Here is a 19,893-nt window from a genome sequence, read left to right as displayed (position 1 = left end):
GAGGTCAAAAAGCCATGTTGCAGTGGTTGTCAAATTAGGTGGCAGACTTCTATGGTATTGGTATTCAAAAACTATACGATAAGCCCCTTAATATTTGTGGAAACTATGTAGAGAAGTAGACTAAGGTATAGGCTTTCATGTAAGAATAAGATTGTTACGAAAAGTATACTAGTTTATTATTTAAAAACGGTACTTGCTTTTTTAAAAAAAAAAAAACGCCTGGTATTTGTACAGTTTTAGAGAACATTGACAGAGCTTAAGTACACCGTTAGCGAAAACAAGTAAATATATATATATTAATATAGATGGACTGGCAGATAATACAATTTTAAACATTATACTTGTCAAAAACGTTTTGGTCATAACTGTATTGCGAAACAGCGATTAATTTGAGGACCAATCTTCTAAATCAACTCGGTGTTTCCAAAGACATTAGTTATGTAAACCTGTAATAATTTTGACCTATCAATAATTATGCAAACTGAATTGATTTGTTGTGATTAAAACCGAACTGAAAACTACAGGAACGATATATAAGACAAAGTAGTGATGACCTCTAATGAAAGACTTTTGTCATCACCCATGTTGTTACGTTAATTAATGTTGGATGTTTTTCAGCTCAATGTCTCATTACGAAGTTCTTGTTGCTATTTTTAACCAAATACCATCTTTGGCTTCCACGACAAATTGAAAAGGATGGTATTCAATTGGATCTTGCGTTTTCTCACTTTTTAGAAATTGATATTTGGACAATAAATGCACAAGACCAACTTTCACTTGCATCTGAGCAAATCTCATACCTGAAATGAGAAACAGGAATTTAATTTATTGATAAAAATTGTAGTTAATTATCTCTATCAAAGTATAATAAAAATATAGCAGGCTGTTAAGAGTTTAAGATATTTTCACACATAGTATGAGCTTATCTGCTTTATTATTTTTACACAAACTTAGAATTATAAGTTGAATATGTATTATTGTAAAATTTGATAGAAGTGAATACCCAACTTCACAACACTAATTTCTATACCTAAAAGTATAAACTGTACCGGTCAAATTATAAAATGTTGAATTTACATCCATTTTGTAAATTCCATTTCGAGAATTTTATTGGATCAAAAGATCCAATATATTTTAATCAAAAATTTTCTTGTCGGCCTTATATCTGGAGAACTTCATACAGTACAGGCAAACACGAACTATCAGTTAACTCAGTATGATGTGCTTATTTCGTAGAAAATACGAAAACTTAATTTAGGGATCGTTCAAAAATTTTGTGGCTCTGATCCAATTGGCCCAAAAGATCCAATATATTCAACAAACATTTTCTTATAGGTCTTATATCTGGAGAAATATATATAGTATAGCCGAACGCAAACTATCAGTTAACTCAGTATGATGTATCTATTCCGTAGAAAATACGAAAACTCGATTTAGGGGCCGTTCAAAAATTTTGTGGCCCCTGATCCAAAAACTAATTATTGGCCAAGATCGCAATCTTTTGATCCTTTTTAAGTTTTCCTAAAATTCTCATGTATTCACTTATTTATTCTCAGGCAAATTGAAGAAGATGCAATGGGCACAAGAATCTCAATAGATACATATAATAGCTCTTCCATCGCTGTATATTCTGAAACTATCTTAAACATTATAGATTGACGTCTAACTTATTGATGATATCTTGTTATTACTACTACTACTACTGTAATGCACTTGCTCTCATTAACGCCCTCCATGCCCAGAGGCCATTAACTATTCCAGTTTTATCTTGTCGTGGATGGCTTTACAGATGTCGTTTCAGGATCCTCTACTACTTCAACAAGACAGACAAGACGTTAGCATAAGATAATAAAGGCGCAGAATCCTCTACGAGAAAATGTTCCATTCTCACATTCGAAGACCTGAGCCTGTAGTCCAGTAACGGAGTCGCCGATGTTCCCCTTCTCTATCCCAGGAAAAGTATAGGTTCGTGGTAGAGATGGATGTTACGTACCGGGAATCTAAAATTCAGAACGTCTGGCAAACGTATTTAAATGTTCCAGAACGTAATCAAAATGAACTGGTTTGTATCAAAATCCTAAGTTAACTAAATTTAGTTTCTAGCAGTTTTACAATGATTCTCCACACATATACAACATGTACCACTAAGCATTTTGATGAGACATTTTATTTTATATTATAACTACTTATAATTCACGTTGAAAGTTTAGATGTGATCGTGTGTAGAATTTAGAGAGGGGATAGAATCCCCTGAGCTAAGTAATAGCCTCAGTAATACATCACATTTTTGTTCATGCCTTTCTGTAAACAAACTCTGAACACTTATTTAAAAGGTTAACATTTATCACAATAACTTCACACTTTCCAAAACCTTGTCACTATAACATTAAATTCGTAAAGGTCATTCGCTGGGTTAATTCTTCCATTTTATATCGCTATATTCTTTGAGACAAACTTTTAAAGTCGATTCGAAAAGTTTATCTTGATTTAAATTTAAATCATCGGATACAGACAAGAATGCAAACTGCTACCGTCCAAAATATACTATCATGAAATGCGGCGCAGATATAAAATAGCGGCGCATTACATTACTACTACTACTACTACCAATAATAATAATAATAATAATAATAATAATAATAATAATAATAATAATAATAATAATAATAATAATAATAATAATAATAATAATAATAATTAGTTTCGTCTCAAATTGTGAAATTACAGTAAGACTACATAAACTTCATTAAACTTAGAATAAAATGTGATACTTACCTATACAAATTCTAGGACCATCTCCGAAAGGTAAGAATGTGTAATTGGGACGACTCGCTTTACCTTCTTCGCTGAACCTCTCAGGATCAAATTTTTCAGGATCTGGGTAATACTGAGGATCATGATGTAAACCATACACAGGAACGAAAACATTTATACCACGTTCTACTTCTACATCAGTCCCTGGGATGATATATTTCTTGGTACAGATGCGGCTCTGAACAATAGCAGCTGGAGGATGTTTTCTCAAGGTCTCTGTGAAGAATTGAAACAAACATCATTTTAGTACTGCACTACTGATAATCAATTTTTGTCAAGTAAAAATTCTAACAATGAAAAGTCAGCGTTGAACCAAACCCGACATTCTATATACTGCTGTTGCATTAAACAGTCACGCTAATACATGTCTCTAGCTGCGCTGCTGACGTCAATACATGTCACTAGCGTACAGGTGATTTGTAGAATTTTCAATTTTAATCCGTTTCCTGTAAAGGAAAGGCTTTTATTGTGGCCCAAACCACAGTCCATGTTGTCATTGACACCATAAGTTTTATTTTTATCTTTTCTTCCTTTTTAATCTATTTATTTACTGTATTTTTTCAAATTGTTTGAACTAATATATTTTGTCTTGTTTTCATCTCTACTTTTGTTTTCTTTTTCTTTAACAGTTTCTTGTAGTATTTTAATTTTCTCCCCTATTTTCCCTTCTTAAAAAGTATAGGTAAGTTGTAAGCACATGGGTAAATCTTTTATTAATTTATTCGTCATTTAGAATTATGATGTTTTCCAATGAAAAAGTATTCTGTACTTAAATTTAGCATATAACTGTTAACAAACTGAATCTATTGTTTTTTGTTAGATTGCTTTAGAAAGTAATGTGGGGATTTGCAGTTGTTTAAAGCTATTGTAACACTTTAATTGAAATTTAAAAGACCGCATTGTTTCAACTTAATTATTCTAAATTTCTACAATATTATTGTTGTTTAAAAGGGGTAAAATATAACCGTCCCCTGCTCTAAATCTTCATGTTGAAATTTCATACATAAAACTTAAGCTTTCTTTAACATATTAAAGACGTACGTAGTCAGTGTTCGAAGTGTAGAAAAAGCAGAAGCGGTATGGTTTATTACGATTTTGACTTGACACACCGGCTATCTAAATGTTGATATAACAGTAAGGGTATGTTGTCTCATTTCTATTGCTGCAAAAAGATTGCATTTCGATTTACATAATGACTCAAAACCATGGAAGAGCTACTCCCGCCCCCAACTCTTTGAGAAGATTTTTTTTAAAATATCCCCTTATGTTGTAATATAGATAATTACCTAGGTATACACGAAAATGCTCGAAAACTAAGTTTTTTTAATATATTTACAATTTTTAAACAATTTCCCGCAGAACTCCAGAACCCCTTCTACACTAAGGAGTATTCCAGACCTCCGGAAGGTAAGCCCCCACAACAGACAATCTCTAAATCCGCCCATGCTCAAAACATGGCATTTATATGCATTAAGGCAAGAAGACACAAACATACATAATAAAGAAACAATTGAATATGACACAATAAGATATAAAACAATATAAACTTTGTGAACTTCTTTGTAGATACCTCATTTTTAAAACAAAAGGTAGGAAAAAGATAAAAATGTTGATGTTGGCATCTTAGATATTATTTCTACATATGAAATAGCATATTTTTACATGCGAAGCTATTCTCTATTACTGTGTATAAAAATGGCTTTCATTAAACGTACATTAGCATCCACTTCCCAGTGAAAGTATGTCTTGATCACTGAAAAACCAGAGGCCGTATGTCTTCATTACTGAAAAACCACAGCATACCGTCTCACTGATTGTAGTCATTGGTGATTTTGATTGTGTTAGGTTATTATTTGTTTTATGCTAAATATTGGCTCTTTAGTTGGTCGCCCACGAAAAGTACTTCCTCGCTTCAATGGGCTTGTTTTATCGTGATACAGTCCCCGATCAGATTGAATCTATTTATGACCATTCCCTTAGTCCTGGAATTCCAAATTGCTTTTACGCATATCACTTCTGGCCCAAATATGACCAAAACTAAAGTATGGTTCTAATAAGCATTTACATGACCAATGAAAACCGTATTTTGTATTCACAAAATTCAGAAATATGTTCACATTTAATTTTATACCTAGGTATGTAAAATGATGCCAGGACAAAAACTTGAGATGCCATAGAAATCTGAGACTTAATCTCGACAAGAAACGAATAACATTTTTTTAAGTAAAGATAACAAGTTAATTTTATCAAGTAACTTTATTATTGGCCAGTTTTACTATTTCAAGTTTGAACCACCGACCAAGAGGACAAGAAATTAGTTAAACAATTCTCATCCTCCGAGAGAGGGAATTTGCATTTGCCATTTTCTCTTCCTCAAGTGAATAGGTACATAAGACCAATATATCAGGAAATGTATACTATGGAAAGAAGTGCATCCAAGGGATTTATCATGAATCAGAACTAGTTTTATGAAAAATACTCTCTGTTTCTCTAATTTCCAATTCTAATAATAATAATAATAATAATAATAATAATAATAATAATAATAATAATAACATTATGTGTTACTGTTTGATTTTCGAGAAACTACGTTGTGCGAAAAGATTCAATACCAGATATTGAACAGAAAATTGAAGTTATCAAGTATGGAGGGAGATTGAAATTTATCCATTTCTTAGCTTAAAAACAGATTTTTTACATAAGAGGAAAAAAAAGCAAATTAAAGAAATTTGTAAGTAAAATATCACCTCTAATTAGACACAAAATATGTTAAATGAGAGAAAATCTTGTGCAAATTTAAGAAAACATCTGAAAATAAGTTTTTCCAATTCAATATCAAGAACTAACTGTAGTTGCCTAGATCGCAATAGCCTAATATTAAATAGCTTAAACACCTTATTTTATACATGAGGTAACGTAAGGGTAATGTGTTACTTTTCATAATAAAATAAATGTCAGTAACAAAATTAAATTACCCAAAACTTCTTAAGAATATGCCTACGCGTAATAATTTGCTTAAAAAAAAAAAGAGTACAGGGTGAGGCAAAAGTCCCCCACACCCTTGTATTTTTGAAATGGTTTAAGGAAAGATGACGAAACTTTAGATGTGGGTAATTAGGGTGGGGGCGCACCAGAACAGTACCATTTGGCATCATGGTGATCATCTTGAAATTCGCCATTTTGAATTCATATCCAATATTTCAAATAGAAATTGGGAATATAACACATGATATTAGACTAGAAGTTTACCGGAATACGAATCTGTAGTTATTTTTCACCTAACGTTAATCAGTAATGAAATTTTGTAAAGTAAACGTTGCGCATTTCATCATATAATAAGTTCTGATTTGTCTTTTCAGGTGATGTAACCTGACTCTCACCCGCCAAGAAAGGATTTAAATTGCTCTCATCAGTGGAGAACGCAATGTTAGGGCCATCGCTGATGACTTCAATGTGCGGCATCTAGAGAGAGACAACATTGCACATACCACAATGGCGCGTATTTCGCAGAAATTCAGTTTTAGAATCTGTGCACGACAAACAACGCAGTGGAAGCCAGGACTGCAACAAATGAGGCAACAGCAACGGGAATTGTAGCATCCTTGGTGAAAAACCCGAAACACAGTACCAGATGTTTAGCTGCAGTTTCAGGTGTAAATCAGAAATCGATACTCCATGTGTTGGACACAAACAAATGGCATCCATACAAACTCCAAATGCAGCAATATCTAACAGTAAATGACCCAGATATAAGAATGACATTTGCAGAATGGGCTGTGACAAAGTGTAAAGAGCATCCCACGTTTCCTCTTAGTGTGTTGTGTAGTGACGAGACTCTGTTCTATGTCAATAAACAATATCACTATTATTGGTCAGACACAAACCCAGCATAAACAAATGCCTCCATGGTAATTGGTGCGAAAAATGCTATTGTATGGTGTGGGATATGGAACATTCGTAACATTGGGCCATTCTCCATCCATGAGAACCTAAATGGGGACAGATATATTGACATGCTGCAGGAACAGATGTTCCCATCATTGCTGAACCCAGAGGGTGACTTCCCTGCCTTTTTCAACAAGATGGTGCGCCTCCTTACTATATATTATGTGTCAGGGGAATTGGGTGCATAGTAACTGGGCCACTGGATTAGCCGTCGAAGGCCAATTGAGTGGCCACCCTGTTCGCCCAATCTGAACCCCTTAAACTTTTATTTGTGGGGTCACCTCAAAGCACTTGTTTGTCAAGAAAAAAAATCACTGTTCCCTGACACCTCGAACAACGAATCAGACACGCTTGGGACTCTGTGATGCCATACGTGTTATTATGTGTCCTTCAGGACTGGAAGAAACATCTTGCATTATGTGTAGCACACAACACAAAGAGTATATCTTGTAAGATCCCACATGCAATATTTACTTCACAAAATTTCATTACCGATTGAAGTTAGGTGAAAAATAATTTAAGATTCATATTTCTGGTAAAATTCTAGCCTAAAATCATGTGTCTCATGGACCTCTTCTTATTTGAAACTAGCAGCGTTCACCCCGCTTCGCTGGGGTCACCCCGGAACGCAATAAACTTTGTTACTTAGATAATTTTTACTTTTTAGCTTTCAATTGATATGATAAAAACCATAGTAGATTGCAGTAAATGTTAACATTATATCGCCTGTCATTTATGTTAACCCGCCGAGTGACACGGTCATGCGGGTTGCATATAAATACGTTTATTTTTACCTATGATGAACTAACAAAGGATTTGTACGTTATGGACACTTGAATGGTCAATTATCTCAAGACACTGGTAATTGAAAATTAAAGTGATATGATAAAAACCATCTAGGGTCCAAATCCTAATAACCCCCCAAAAATGAAAGAAATTGGTTCAGCCGTATTAGCGTGATGAGGGAACAAAGGATTTGTGCGTTCTCTTTTATATATATAGATATTAGACCTGAATTCAAAATGGCGGATTTGAAGATGGCCACCATTATGCCAAATGGCACCAGCTGGTGCAACCCCATCCCAATTACCTACGTCCAAAGTTTAGTCATCTTTCCTCAAGCCATTTCAAAAATAAAAGGGCGATGCTGGACTTCTGCTTCACTCTGTAGTTCGTTTACCAACATGGTAATAAATCAGAATATGGAAGTAATTCGTTGTTATTAAATCAATTGCTGGACTATGTTCGCCAGAAAAAACTTTTTTCGTTGGTAAAGTGTGCATTTAGATTTGAGTTAATACTATAAAGTTTTACATGCACTTTTTTTCTGGAACTTCATATTGAAATAGACCCTACTTAATTTACTTACGAGTAAACATATTTTATACATAGACAATTGAATCCAAAATTTAACAAACAACAAATAGTAATAAATACCAGAAACCACTTTGTCCAGATATTCCATTTCTTGTATCATTTCGTAGGTGACTTTGCCTCCATGTTTCTCGAGAGCAGCATCAATTTCTTCTCTTAGCTTTTGCTGAATATCTTGATGTACGGCCAACTCATGCAGGGCGAAACTCATGGTTGCTGAGCTAGTATCGAACCCAGCTCCAAAGAACAGGATCATCTGGGATGCCATATCATCAACTGAAAATTCTTTTTAAAAAAAAAAGAGAGAAAGAAAGATGGTGTTAAAGAGCTTCTTACAGAGATAAGCATACTACTCTTCTACATGTAGGCTATTGATACGATATTTTCTGTGCTTAAAATATTTCAATACAATAAATACAGAATAAGCATTTTTTTAAAGATCTGTTAATCTCAACATATTGGACATTTACTCCTATGATACCATTATTGTCTATGCTACTCCTATTAAATCGAACTTTGCACATTCGAAGTTTGGTGTGATGTAGTTTTTTTTTTTAATAATAATAATTATTATCATTACTTCTTCCTGTATCATCAATGCCAACATATAGCTTGTTCCTAATACGTCACATATCGTTAGTTACCAAGTGTTTGGTAATTCAAGTTCTATTCACGAAGTACGCAATCTTTGATAGGGAAAACTACAAGACACATGTAGTTATCAAAATACTAGAAACATCTTAAGCCTATTGTAAGGATCCCTACATCAACGACAAAAGCACGTGTCAACTTAACACGTGCTATTCATTATAAACAACCTAGCAGACAAGAAGCCGACACGAAAGACACCGAGGAACGCCGAAAGAAGACAGACCTCACGGAATGACCCGAAGAGGATAGATAAAAGGCGCACCACCGAGGGACCCAGCATCAGTCGACCAACCGATCGTACCTACCTTAAACCCTGGAGGCTGCTTTGAAGCTAAGGGGTTATCCTAACCACAACTAATCCCTTATTCTGTATCAGTCTATGCTAAATTTAGACTGCTATGATACCCAAAATATGTATTAAGATATCCTTTGGTGATGAGTGTGAAAAAATTGCGGAGGACATATTATTCTAAACTCAAAATTCGGATGATGAGTCATATCACAAAATTAATAATATGTGATATTAAATATCGAAAACTAAAATGCAAATTTTGCATAGGGTTGACTTATGGAATGTGATCTCATATGTAAGTAGAGTGCAAAAGACCGAAATATAAGTTGCATACAAGTTTTATCTAGTTTTAGTGTCGCTAGCATTTTATTGAATTCTTGAAGCAGAGAAGATACCGTTGTGTGTTTTCCAGGACAGATCGTTATTTAGCAAAAGATCTGGAAATTAAATCGAGTTTGAGTAAATTATATTTTCAGCAAATAGTGAAATATAAGTTAAATAACATTTTATCAATATCTATGCACTGCTTGTTTTGAATATAATGGAAATTATTAATGTAGACTTTCCTATAATGAATTGTACCTTGTTGTGATTAAACCAATTTTCGAAACTACAAGTAGTTGTATCATGATCATAGTTTTCAACACCAAAATAGTTTGCAATGCCGTGCGTCGTCTGTGTCACTTGCATTAATACTACTGTAAAATAATCCAAAATTTGGTCATTTTTCGACGTTTCTAGTACTGTAGCGTCTTTAGCTTGTAACACTGAAAAATAAGTGTAGTATTGCAAATTTTCATTTAACATGAAGATTTGAAGTGTGCAACAACATAATGTATCGCAAATTGAGAAGTAATACAACTTTATGTCGGATTGGCAACACTTTAACTCTGTTGGTATTACAGAGTATATCAAACAATGTCTCCCTGTCGATATTTTGCATGGTGCGAAGTTTTTTCCTACTAGTTTAAAAATTACAAAGGTGTGTCACGATAAATGGTCCACATTGTAGTTATGTATAATCTACTATTACTTCTTTATTAGTTTTAACATAAAATTCAAATACTCGTATGACTTATAGATTATCCAAAAAATATTAACATTATTGTTTGGGAGTTTTGTACCAGTTATATGTAACATTCTTCTACTACACATGATTTGAAATTTTTTTTTTCTATGTTTTGATAATCAAATTTCGTTATCGCCTTAGTCTCTAAACTTGTTTTGGCGTAGATAAACGAATCTCGTCTATTCTTGTCAGATCTAGTATAAGGAACTTCAACACCTGCTGTTGGTCAGTTCAAACCTCCAGCTTGAACAATATTGAACATCTGTGGTAAATTTTAGAGAAAGCGATTTCGGTACAAATACCCTTTTTTTGATTAACATTGAGTCAGTTGAGCGCTGCACTGCAAGAATAATTATTCATTAGTTCTCTTATGGAAGAGTTATATGCTTCAATTCCGCTTGGATAGTGTAGTATAGGATAGACATGAGTAAAGTTTGGATTTATGATTTGAGTAGGATTGCCATAATTTTTTGATCCAAAATACGGACAAGCAGTAAAATAGTGATCCATTAAAATTCACCTTTTTAGGTTAATACACAATTGTTTACTATACTACTTAAAACACTATTGGAAACATGCGCTCCAAACACGTGAGTGCTCAGAGACGCCAGCACCCACAAGATTTTTAGTTTGATAGAAACAAAATAAATAAAATAAATGTTTCTCACTTCCATTATCAAAAAATAATAAGCAGTCAAAACACTGAGATGAAAGTTAAAATGTCTAACTTCTAAATCATAATTGTTTCTTTCAAATGTGTTTGTGCAAAGGCGTCCAAGCAACACACTCCCCCCCCCCCTTCCCTGTCCTGTCTCTGGCCTAGTCAAAGGCAGTCTTAACAATAACAAAAAAGGAACTATATTGTGAATAGAACCGACCACAGCCCCTTATGACAATGTTCACAAAAGATTTTAACTAAAAGGAAATCAATCAAAAAATATCGACTCCCATGAAAACATATAACACGTTTCGCCATTGATATGCACCCACATAAATTTTGAAAAGTCGGCGCCGTTGATTGGAAACTAACATCTTTTATATTTTTTTTCATTAACACAAATATAATAAATCATACCGTTAAATTACATACAGAGACTCACTTTAATATTCGGCCACCCCATATTGTTGTCATTTATGTCAAAGGACGCATTAATGTAAATACATAGGAATTTGTAAGCGATGACAGGGAACAACTATCATGTCTCCTGACTATTTCGTAACGTGTAAAAGTTGTAAATGCAAACTATGCCTATGCTAACTGCTATGTTTCTACAAACTGCCTTCATATCATGCCACTTTAATATTCGGCCACTAAAGTGACTTGATAATCTTACTGCTGTATCTCCAGTTTACAGTACAATATGATTGGGGGAAGGAACGTCGTATGTATAACTCATTTCTCGTCTTCGTGTTAGAAAGTGCGAGTGGGTATTGGCTTTGCAGTATAACACTTCCAATGGGGCGAAAAAGTTGTAACACAACGTTTGAGCAGCGCCAGCTGGTCAATTTTTGTCATAAAAGGGAGATTCCAATATGTATATTGCCCGTCTCTTGAATATACCACGAAGTACAGTCGGTGATATCTTGCGACGTTATAAGAACGAAGACAGGTTAGAATCCGTGAAGCAGAAGAGTTGCCCTAGCAAACTAAATGAACGAGACAAACGTGTGAGTGTGAGAAAAGTTAAGAAGTGCACCAAAGATTGCAGCGGAATTGATGCAAGGGTGTAGAAAGGATGTACACCCAGAGATTGATCGGAAAGTACTTAGAAGCGAAGGATATCACGGAAAGGTAGCTAGAAAGAAATCATTTGTCAACAAAGTGGGCAGAAAAAACGGCTTCAGTTCGCTAAAATCTACGTGCAAAAGGAACCAGGATGATTGAAAGGTGTTCTTTTTGCTGAGGAAAGCAAATTCAACATTTTTAAGTCAGATAGCAGGGTTCTAGTGTGGCGAAAGGCTAATGAAGAACTAAGGAAACTGAATTTACTAGCAACAATCAAATATGGTGGTGGTAACATAATGGTTTGGGGGTGCATATCTGCTGTCGGTGTGGATGAATTCAGGTTTATAAATGCTAAAATGACAAAAGAACAATACCTGAGCGTTCTAAAACAGACTTTGCACAAGAGTGCGGACTAATTTGGAATCCGCGAGACTTTTAAATTTTATCACGACAACGACCCAAAACATAAGGCGTATGTTGTACGTTAGTGGCTTCTGTACAACTACCCCAAAGTTATCGAAACTCCACCACAAAGTCCGGACCTCGATCCCATTGAAAATTTGTGGGATGAACTCGACGCTAGAGATCGGAAATTGGCGGTAACATCAAAGGAGGAACTTCAGAGAAGGTTAACAGAAGAATGGGCCAATATTGCTCTGAATATACCGCAAAAATAACTAGAAATATGTAAAATCACTTGAAGGAGGCGATACGCAATAAAGGGTATCCAACTAGGTATTAAAACATTTTTCTTGCATCGAAGAAGGCGACAAGAAAGTTTCACATTATATGGTGGCCGAATATTAAAGTGATTATAATTTTTGTGTTTGAGAAGAAATATTCTGATTTTTGTACGTTAGAATTACAATTTTATGGTTTAATATTTGTAAAAAGTTGCAGAAAATATAGAGGTTTCACATAGCATAAACAATATTATCACTCTACTTTACTGTAGTTCATAATATAAGATAAAACGCCAATACAATGTGGTGGCCGAATATTAAAGTGAGTCTCTGTATGTTAAATCTAATCAAAAGTACCCTGGAATGGAAAAAAGACACTTTTAAAGAACAACCTATTTTATTAACGGTAACTAAAATATAACTTATATGATGAAAACACAGTTCTCTTTACCAGAGATTTTAGCAATTCCCGACTCGGAAATTTTCGAGCAGCTCCAAAACCTGTCAAATACGGAGTTTCCTATTTCATGCTTTGTACGATACGAACACGGACACGGACCCAAAAATACAACGGTCCGTACAAAATACGGACATATGGCCCCCTAGATTTCAGCTGAGTTTAGCGTCCCATTCAGCAGTGGACCTACAGCTTAACATGGGATCCGAACCACTTGACCCCGCTCCACTGCGAATCGAATTCGGGTCTCCAGTGCCAAAGACCCGGAGACGGGGGAGCTCAAACATATACATAGCCACGGGGGAGCTCAAACATATGAGTAAAGTAACGAAGTGTTGAGCAGTATAAAAGAGAGTAGAGTGTAAAGAGTAAATTAACGTATGTAGTTTACAGTAGTGTGGCATAAAGTGAAGGAGGTGGATTAATGCATTTAATTGTATTTGTATCCTTCTCAGCAGCAAAGATATACATATATATAGGGCCACAAAATCTACAGTTTAAAGTGGGAAGATTAGAAAGCATAGCGTAAATCAGAGTAGAGTGGTAAAAAGTAAAGTAGTGTTGGTAGAATAGGGTATAGTAGCCTTTGTGAAGTAAAGTAACAAAAAGTAAAATAGCATAATAGCGTGGTAGAATAAGGTATAATGGCCTTTGCTGAGTGTAGCAGCGGAAAATAAAATAGCGCAGTGTAGAGTAAATTAAAGTAAATTAGTATTGATTTATTACGTTAGGAGGTTTGATTTATATTACATTAGTAGTCTATTCTAAGGTATTCTATTTCCTTCTGAAGTAATATATATTCCACCTTAAAATTTCCCACATATACTCATTCTTAACCAGCACTGCGCGCTTAAGACGATTTTTAACAATATGTAGTGTAGTTAGAATGAACAATGTGTATTGCATCACAGTAGTTATAATAAATGCACATATTAGTAGGCCTACTCGTGTGTATGGGAGTACTACAGACTACTTATAGAGTCTTAAAAAATGTATACACATGTATACCACGAAATTCAAACACGGATAACAGTCGATAGTTGTCAATATGTTGTGTAAGTTTAATTGTCTACTTCCGTCTACTGCAGGAAATAGACCTTGGAATCATGCCACTCAAGGTGGCTGCTTGGGGTGGCGAGACGAGCAGGAGATAAGCACGTAAAACAATTGTGTTTATTTGACAGTGGAAGCACACGGGGTGAGATGGAAACAACAGAGCCCCAAAATTTATTCATTTGGAGTTCGAACACTCCATTCTCCATGCACATATTCGATCTTTTGAGTGTATTTTTCATATCTTTCATAGATCAGATTTTCAGAAATGAAAAAGCGAGTGCTAAAGTTGGAACCCGTCAAATGTCCGAATGCAGGAAACAAATTATCCGAGAGAGGTTCGGAAGTATACAAGGCCTCAGTGTGAATATGCCCAAGATAGGTTATGGAACTACCAAATGATAGTAATAAAGCCCACAAGTTCTTCGCAACATCTCAAACAGCTTCAGAGATAACGGGGGGTGGATCAGCAGTTAACCTCGCGTTTCGGAACTATCTTGACAACAATTTTACTGTGGACATGACAAACATTGCAAAATTCAACACGTACTGAATCGAAACTGCTGTTATTTGTGCGATTATACCCATGGTACTACATGCTACCCATCGTGCACAAAGTTCTTATTCACGAGTTCAGTAATTGTGCAGGCAGGTCTTTTACCATTTGGGGAGATTTCAGAAGCCCTTGAATCTAGACATAAGGATGTGCGGAAATACAGAGAACATAACACTCGAAAAACATCAAGAGTAGCCAGTAATTCGGATCTTTCAAAGGCTGATTTGAGTTCGGTTCCAGTAATTTCCATCTTGGAAGGACTCCCAAAGAAGAAAACCTTAAAACTGCCTCAGGATGTGACTGGCTACTGAAAATAAGCACACGGCATGACGAATCTGCAACTACTGCGTCTGAAGATAAATTAGGCCTGTAACCAGGACGTTTATTAGCATAATCAAGTACTTCTACTTTTGCTCCTCTATTTGGATCCTCTATTTTTAATTTTACATATAATATGAAATTCGTACGTGCCTCATACCGATTTCAGCTCCGTGATCTTCATTTTATATATTCTTCCGCCATATTGGATCCGCCATTTTGAAGTTTAGAATTTTATTATCATTGCCATTTATCATTATTTGTAATTTGTGACCGTACAAACCCCTCTGTACCCAATTTGAGATCCATAATATTTATCATTTTTGGTCCGCCATATTGGATCCGCCATTTTGATTTTTTATTTTTGATATCAAATTCGTAATCACCAACCTTGAAGACCATCATATACACAATTTCAGAACATTTCAAGAAATCCTCCCTATTTTGTCCGCCTTTTTCGCTATTCGGACCACTGTGCGTCGCCGTTAGCCCGGGAGTATGTCCACAAGAGTTGGCGTGTCGGCAATGGTGAGTGTACTCGTAAACAAACAATTGTTTCCAATGTTAATGTGACGCCTTCTATGTACGTGTCTCACATTTTAGTATTATGTATACCGTTGTTTCATTGTTATATTCGAGAAAGCATAATATGAGCCCTGATTTCAGACTTACTTTTGCAATTCTAATTTAATAAAGTACACACGTAAGGATATCGGAAATCTATTAATAAATGCCACGTAAACATTATAAATAACTACTAAAAATAGTAAGAATAATAAGAAAACTGTATTTACCTTCTTTATTAGACGCAGAATCAGTACTAGTAGTATTTCCATTTGTGACACCGTCATACAATACAGTGCTGGAAATTGGTATAAAGGCAGAGGGACATTTGATAATAGAAGGAAGCGAGAATGCCAAGGATGGATAAAGATGATATATTTACAAAGTAACATTGTAGACTGTACAAAATCAAAAGAATATCGTTTGCTAATATGTCACTGGCACGCATAGTTTACACGAAAAGCGAAATGAGACGATTGTCGGGTGGAAATTGGTATAAAGGCACCCACGGTTACTTGTTGTTTGGCGCCCTCTACACGCTCAGCATTACCCCTGATGCCTCTTTGAGAATCAGCGGACACAGTGCGATAAGAGAAGTGCGGGTCCGAACGTCTGTGAGCTTGTGTGGGCCATGCCTCGTGGAAAATTGTTGCTGAGTGAGGAACAAGCACGTGTCTGTGCGTACAAGGACATGGGCCTGTCAAATTGCAAAACAAATCGACAAATTGCAAAACAGCTAAATCGTTCAAGTTGTGTAATTGATAATTACGTTCGATTGGGCGCACAATATGGAAAGAACGGGAAGTATGGTAGAACAAGAAAACTTTCGGAGGCTGCGAAACGCTTAATTGTGCGCAAGGCAAGGGCTGGAAATATGTCATCTTCCCAAATTGTTGCTGTTTGAAACTTACCTGTCACATCCAGAAGAGTGCGTCAAATTTTCAATCAAGATCCACATCTTATATTCAAGAAACGGAAGTGTAAACCACCCCTTAGTGCGACGCACAAGCAGGCGCGACTCCAGTTTGCGGAAACACATATGTCGTGGACATCCAAATGGAATAACGTTGTGTTTAATGATGAGAAGAAGTTCAATTTTGATGGTCCGGATGGTTTTCAATACTATTGGCATGACCTTAGGAAAGAGGAGCAAGTGCAAATGCGCAGAAATTTTGGTGGAGGGAGTGTTATGATTTGGGCAGCGTTTTGTGTTAAAGGTACATCCAACATTGCATGGCTCAACACCAAAAGGAATTCATCTACGTACATAGAGATGTTAGAAATAGAATTGCTGAGGATGTATGAGGAGTTAGACAATCAGAACCTGATTTTCCAGCAGGACAACGCTGCTATCCACAGGGCAGCAGCAACCAGACTCCATAAGAGCATCAAGTTATGGAGTGGCCAGCGAGACGCCCGGATCTTAACCCGATAGAAAACCTCTGGGGAATCCTTGCGCGCAATGTTTATCGCAATGGTCGGCAATTTGGGACGGTTACTGAGTTGAAAAACGCGATACAAGAAGAGTGGTCAGCGATTCCACCTCAACAACTAACATATCTCATAAACACAATGCCGAAGCGTATATTCCAAGTCATTCAGAAGAAAGGAGGGTCACTCAAGTACTGAACATCTATTTTCCATTCTGTACCGTACACTGTATTGTAATTTTTGCCAAAGACATTGGGTGCCTTTATTACAATTTCCACCCGAAAATGGTCTAATTTATATATTTGTATAAACTACGCGTGCCAGTGACGTATTAGCAAACGATATGCCTTTGATGTTGTACAGTCTACAATGTTACTTTGTAAATATATCATCTTTATCCATCCTCGGCATTCTTGCCTTCTTCTATTTTTAAATATCTCTCTGCCTTTATACTAATTTCCAGCACTGTATGTCGTCTTCCAGGTAACCTTTCTTCCTCAACTGAATAAGCATATTAACGAAATCGTTTCTTTTCACTTTATTCTTTTCACGATATTCTAATGTGTTAATCACCAGTGATCTTGCCCATTTTTCTACTTTTGGTTCAGTACTACTGAATCTTAGTAATTTTGCCAATCTTGGTGAAAAAAGCATAACAAGAGACTTCAAAGGCTTTATGAATCCAGATTGATCCACAATCATACGACCTATTTCTCTAAATTCAGAATTCGGATCTTTTAATGCATGTCCTTCTATTCCAAAGGCACATGTAGCAATAGCATCAGTTGTATATCTGGCAACCATATCTCTAAATTCCAAAACTTCATTCTGCTCAGCCGAATTCTCAAGACATTTTTTAAGTTCTTCTGCACATTCGTTAACCAATGGAAACATTTGTTTCATCCTCCCAGAAGTGAAAGTGGGAGACAATTTCGTTCTCAGATGCCTCCATTTGTCACCTTTTAGCATGAATAGAGATTTGGCACCAAGTGGATCATTGTTTTCATCCAGTTCGAAGTTTCTGTCGTGAAAATGTGAAAAGTCTTTAATAAGAAATGATTTTATTAGTTCTGGATCTCTGAGTATCAACGATGGTGTTCGAAATTCGAAGAATCCGCCAAATTTTTCTCCCTTCAATTCATTATAAATATCTGCATGCACCAATGACATATGTCTTTTACCCAAAAGCCCTTGTTTTATACTTCCAAAGAAAAATTCTGGTTTTACATGACGAACACCTTTCTTTTCCCAATAGTGAAAGTTTGCTACTAAGTACCAATAAATGAGGCCAACGAATCCAACTGCTACTGTAATTATGGTTACAATCCAGTCTAATGAAATGGCCATCTTTTATTGTTCCTAAGATCGATTATCCTGAAAGTATAGAAATGTAACAGTTATAGAAACATCAGGGAATCATTGAACAATGGACATTTTTAATGAATTTTTTTATTGCCCCATAAAATACTTCAGACCTAGCTGATTACAGAAAACAATTCCTTTCGCTCATGCATTGATTCTTACTAGTCGGAATTTGCAATTGAATTTGAAGGGTAAGGGGAAGAAAGAAGGAATGTCACAAAACTACATTTTCGAGAAAACGACGCTTTAATATTGAAAAGCTGTATAAAATGAATAGGGTTAGTCAAATCTTTTCCCCGTTTTACATGGACATTTCTACCTCTACGCATGCATGCATATACAGTCAAATAGTACCAACAGTCACTAACAGATAGGTCAAAGCACCCGTTAAAGCAGACACATGGACATTCCTTGTTTTTTCCCCTTACCCTTCATTTGAGTCTGTTACTGATGCGCTTAAAACAATATGACTGCCATGTTGTACGTCATCTCTCAGTTTAGGGTAAAAATGTATGCGCTGCTCAATAGAGAAACGACTTAGAGAATGATTCGATGCACGTTTATCAAGTTTATACTTTACTGATAAAACAAAGAATTAAAAAATGATAGAATTTAAGACTTCTTGCAAAAGTAAACTATTTGTCTATTTATTACCAATTATTTGCATATCTATGGACTAATAAGTTGTACTGTACTAATTTGCAAAATTATACAAGTATCTTATATATATATTGTTACTCAGTAATAAAGTGAATTCATTGATTTTACTAAATTATTTGTGTTACTTTGTCACTAAAACACAAGTGTTACTTTCCTTAGCAGTACAGCACAATTAGTACCATTCAAGTTTTGCAGTTTGTTTTTTAAAAAAAGCTGTAATGTATGCTACACGTATAAGCACACGAAGGCTGTTGTGATAGTAATTTTATTTAGTATCTTTACGTAAGTGGGCACCGTCACATAATTAATGTCTTCATGCTTGGGTCACCAATCGATCTCAAGAAGAGAAATCTTATTCATATTTAAAAAGAAATCAACGATATACAAGCACTATTATTTGATAGTAGAGTGCTAATTTCTGGTATGCAAGTTTGTCAAAGATTCGATTAGAAATGAAGAGTCCAGGGGAAAAGGGGGGATGTCCACTTTTGGGCAAAAGTTAGATTTTCATGTAATCTTGTAGAGCACGCTGAGTAGTTTCATTTAATATATCAAACAAGGGGAAAAGGTTTACGGTTATCTTGCTATAGCCATTTAAAAAAATCTTGTAAAATGGAAGAAGGGAGTATTGTCACCACTTACAGTGGAAAAAGGAAGGATGTCCACTTTTCGACAAAATTTAGTTTTTAATACCATCTTGTTCTGTCATGGACATGCGTGCAATTCAGGTATATTCAATGAATTATTATATACTAAATGAGTTAAAAATACATCACTCTTGCCCCAGAACCTGATATTTAACATTCTAATGTCGTCAATCTTGCTTAAGCAACTGTACTGTACCTTTTCGTAAGAAATGCCAGATAGTTGTTTATAACACGTTGATTATCAGGTCAAAAAAGTTAATGAACCGTTGTACCCCACTTGCTCTCCTTTCC

General features: G+C 35.4%; 1 protein-coding gene across 1 annotated transcript; it reads right to left on the bottom strand.

Moving 5' to 3' along the window:
- Positions 1 to 208: 208 nt before the first annotated feature.
- LOC145694906 (cytochrome P450 6k1-like) lies at positions 209 to 18,295 on the bottom strand. Its single transcript, XM_081771651.1, has 5 exons — positions 17,404 to 18,295; positions 15,733 to 15,795; positions 8,197 to 8,418; positions 2,776 to 3,030; positions 209 to 800 (listed from the first exon to the last, which is right to left on the bottom strand). The coding sequence occupies exons 1-5, from the start codon at positions 18,278 to 18,280 to the stop codon at positions 631 to 633; spliced, it is 1,587 nt and encodes a 528-aa protein (XP_081627777.1). The 5' UTR covers positions 18,281 to 18,295; the 3' UTR covers positions 209 to 630.
- Between the last annotated feature and the right edge of the window lie 1,598 nt (positions 18,296 to 19,893).

Source organism: Thermobia domestica, chromosome 9, assembly GCF_964235325.1.
Source record: "Thermobia domestica chromosome 9, izTheDome1.hap1.1, whole genome shotgun sequence".
Lineage (NCBI taxonomy): Eukaryota > Metazoa > Arthropoda > Insecta > Zygentoma > Lepismatidae > Thermobia > Thermobia domestica.
Note: the sequence above shows the minus strand (reverse complement) of the source record. Positions and strands in the feature narration are given on the sequence as shown.

Coding starts and splice junctions, on each gene's coding strand:
- LOC145694906 (XM_081771651.1), bottom strand. CDS start 18,280: ATGGCCATTTCATTAGACTGGATTGTAACCATAATTACAGTAGCAGTT. Junction 8,419..15,732: donor TTCTGCGTCTAATAAAGAAG/GTAAATACAGTT, acceptor TTTTTTAAAAAG/AATTTTCAGTTGATGATATG. Junction 3,031..8,196: donor TCTGGACAAAGTGGTTTCTG/GTATTTATTACT, acceptor AATTCTTCACAG/AGACCTTGAGAAAACATCCT.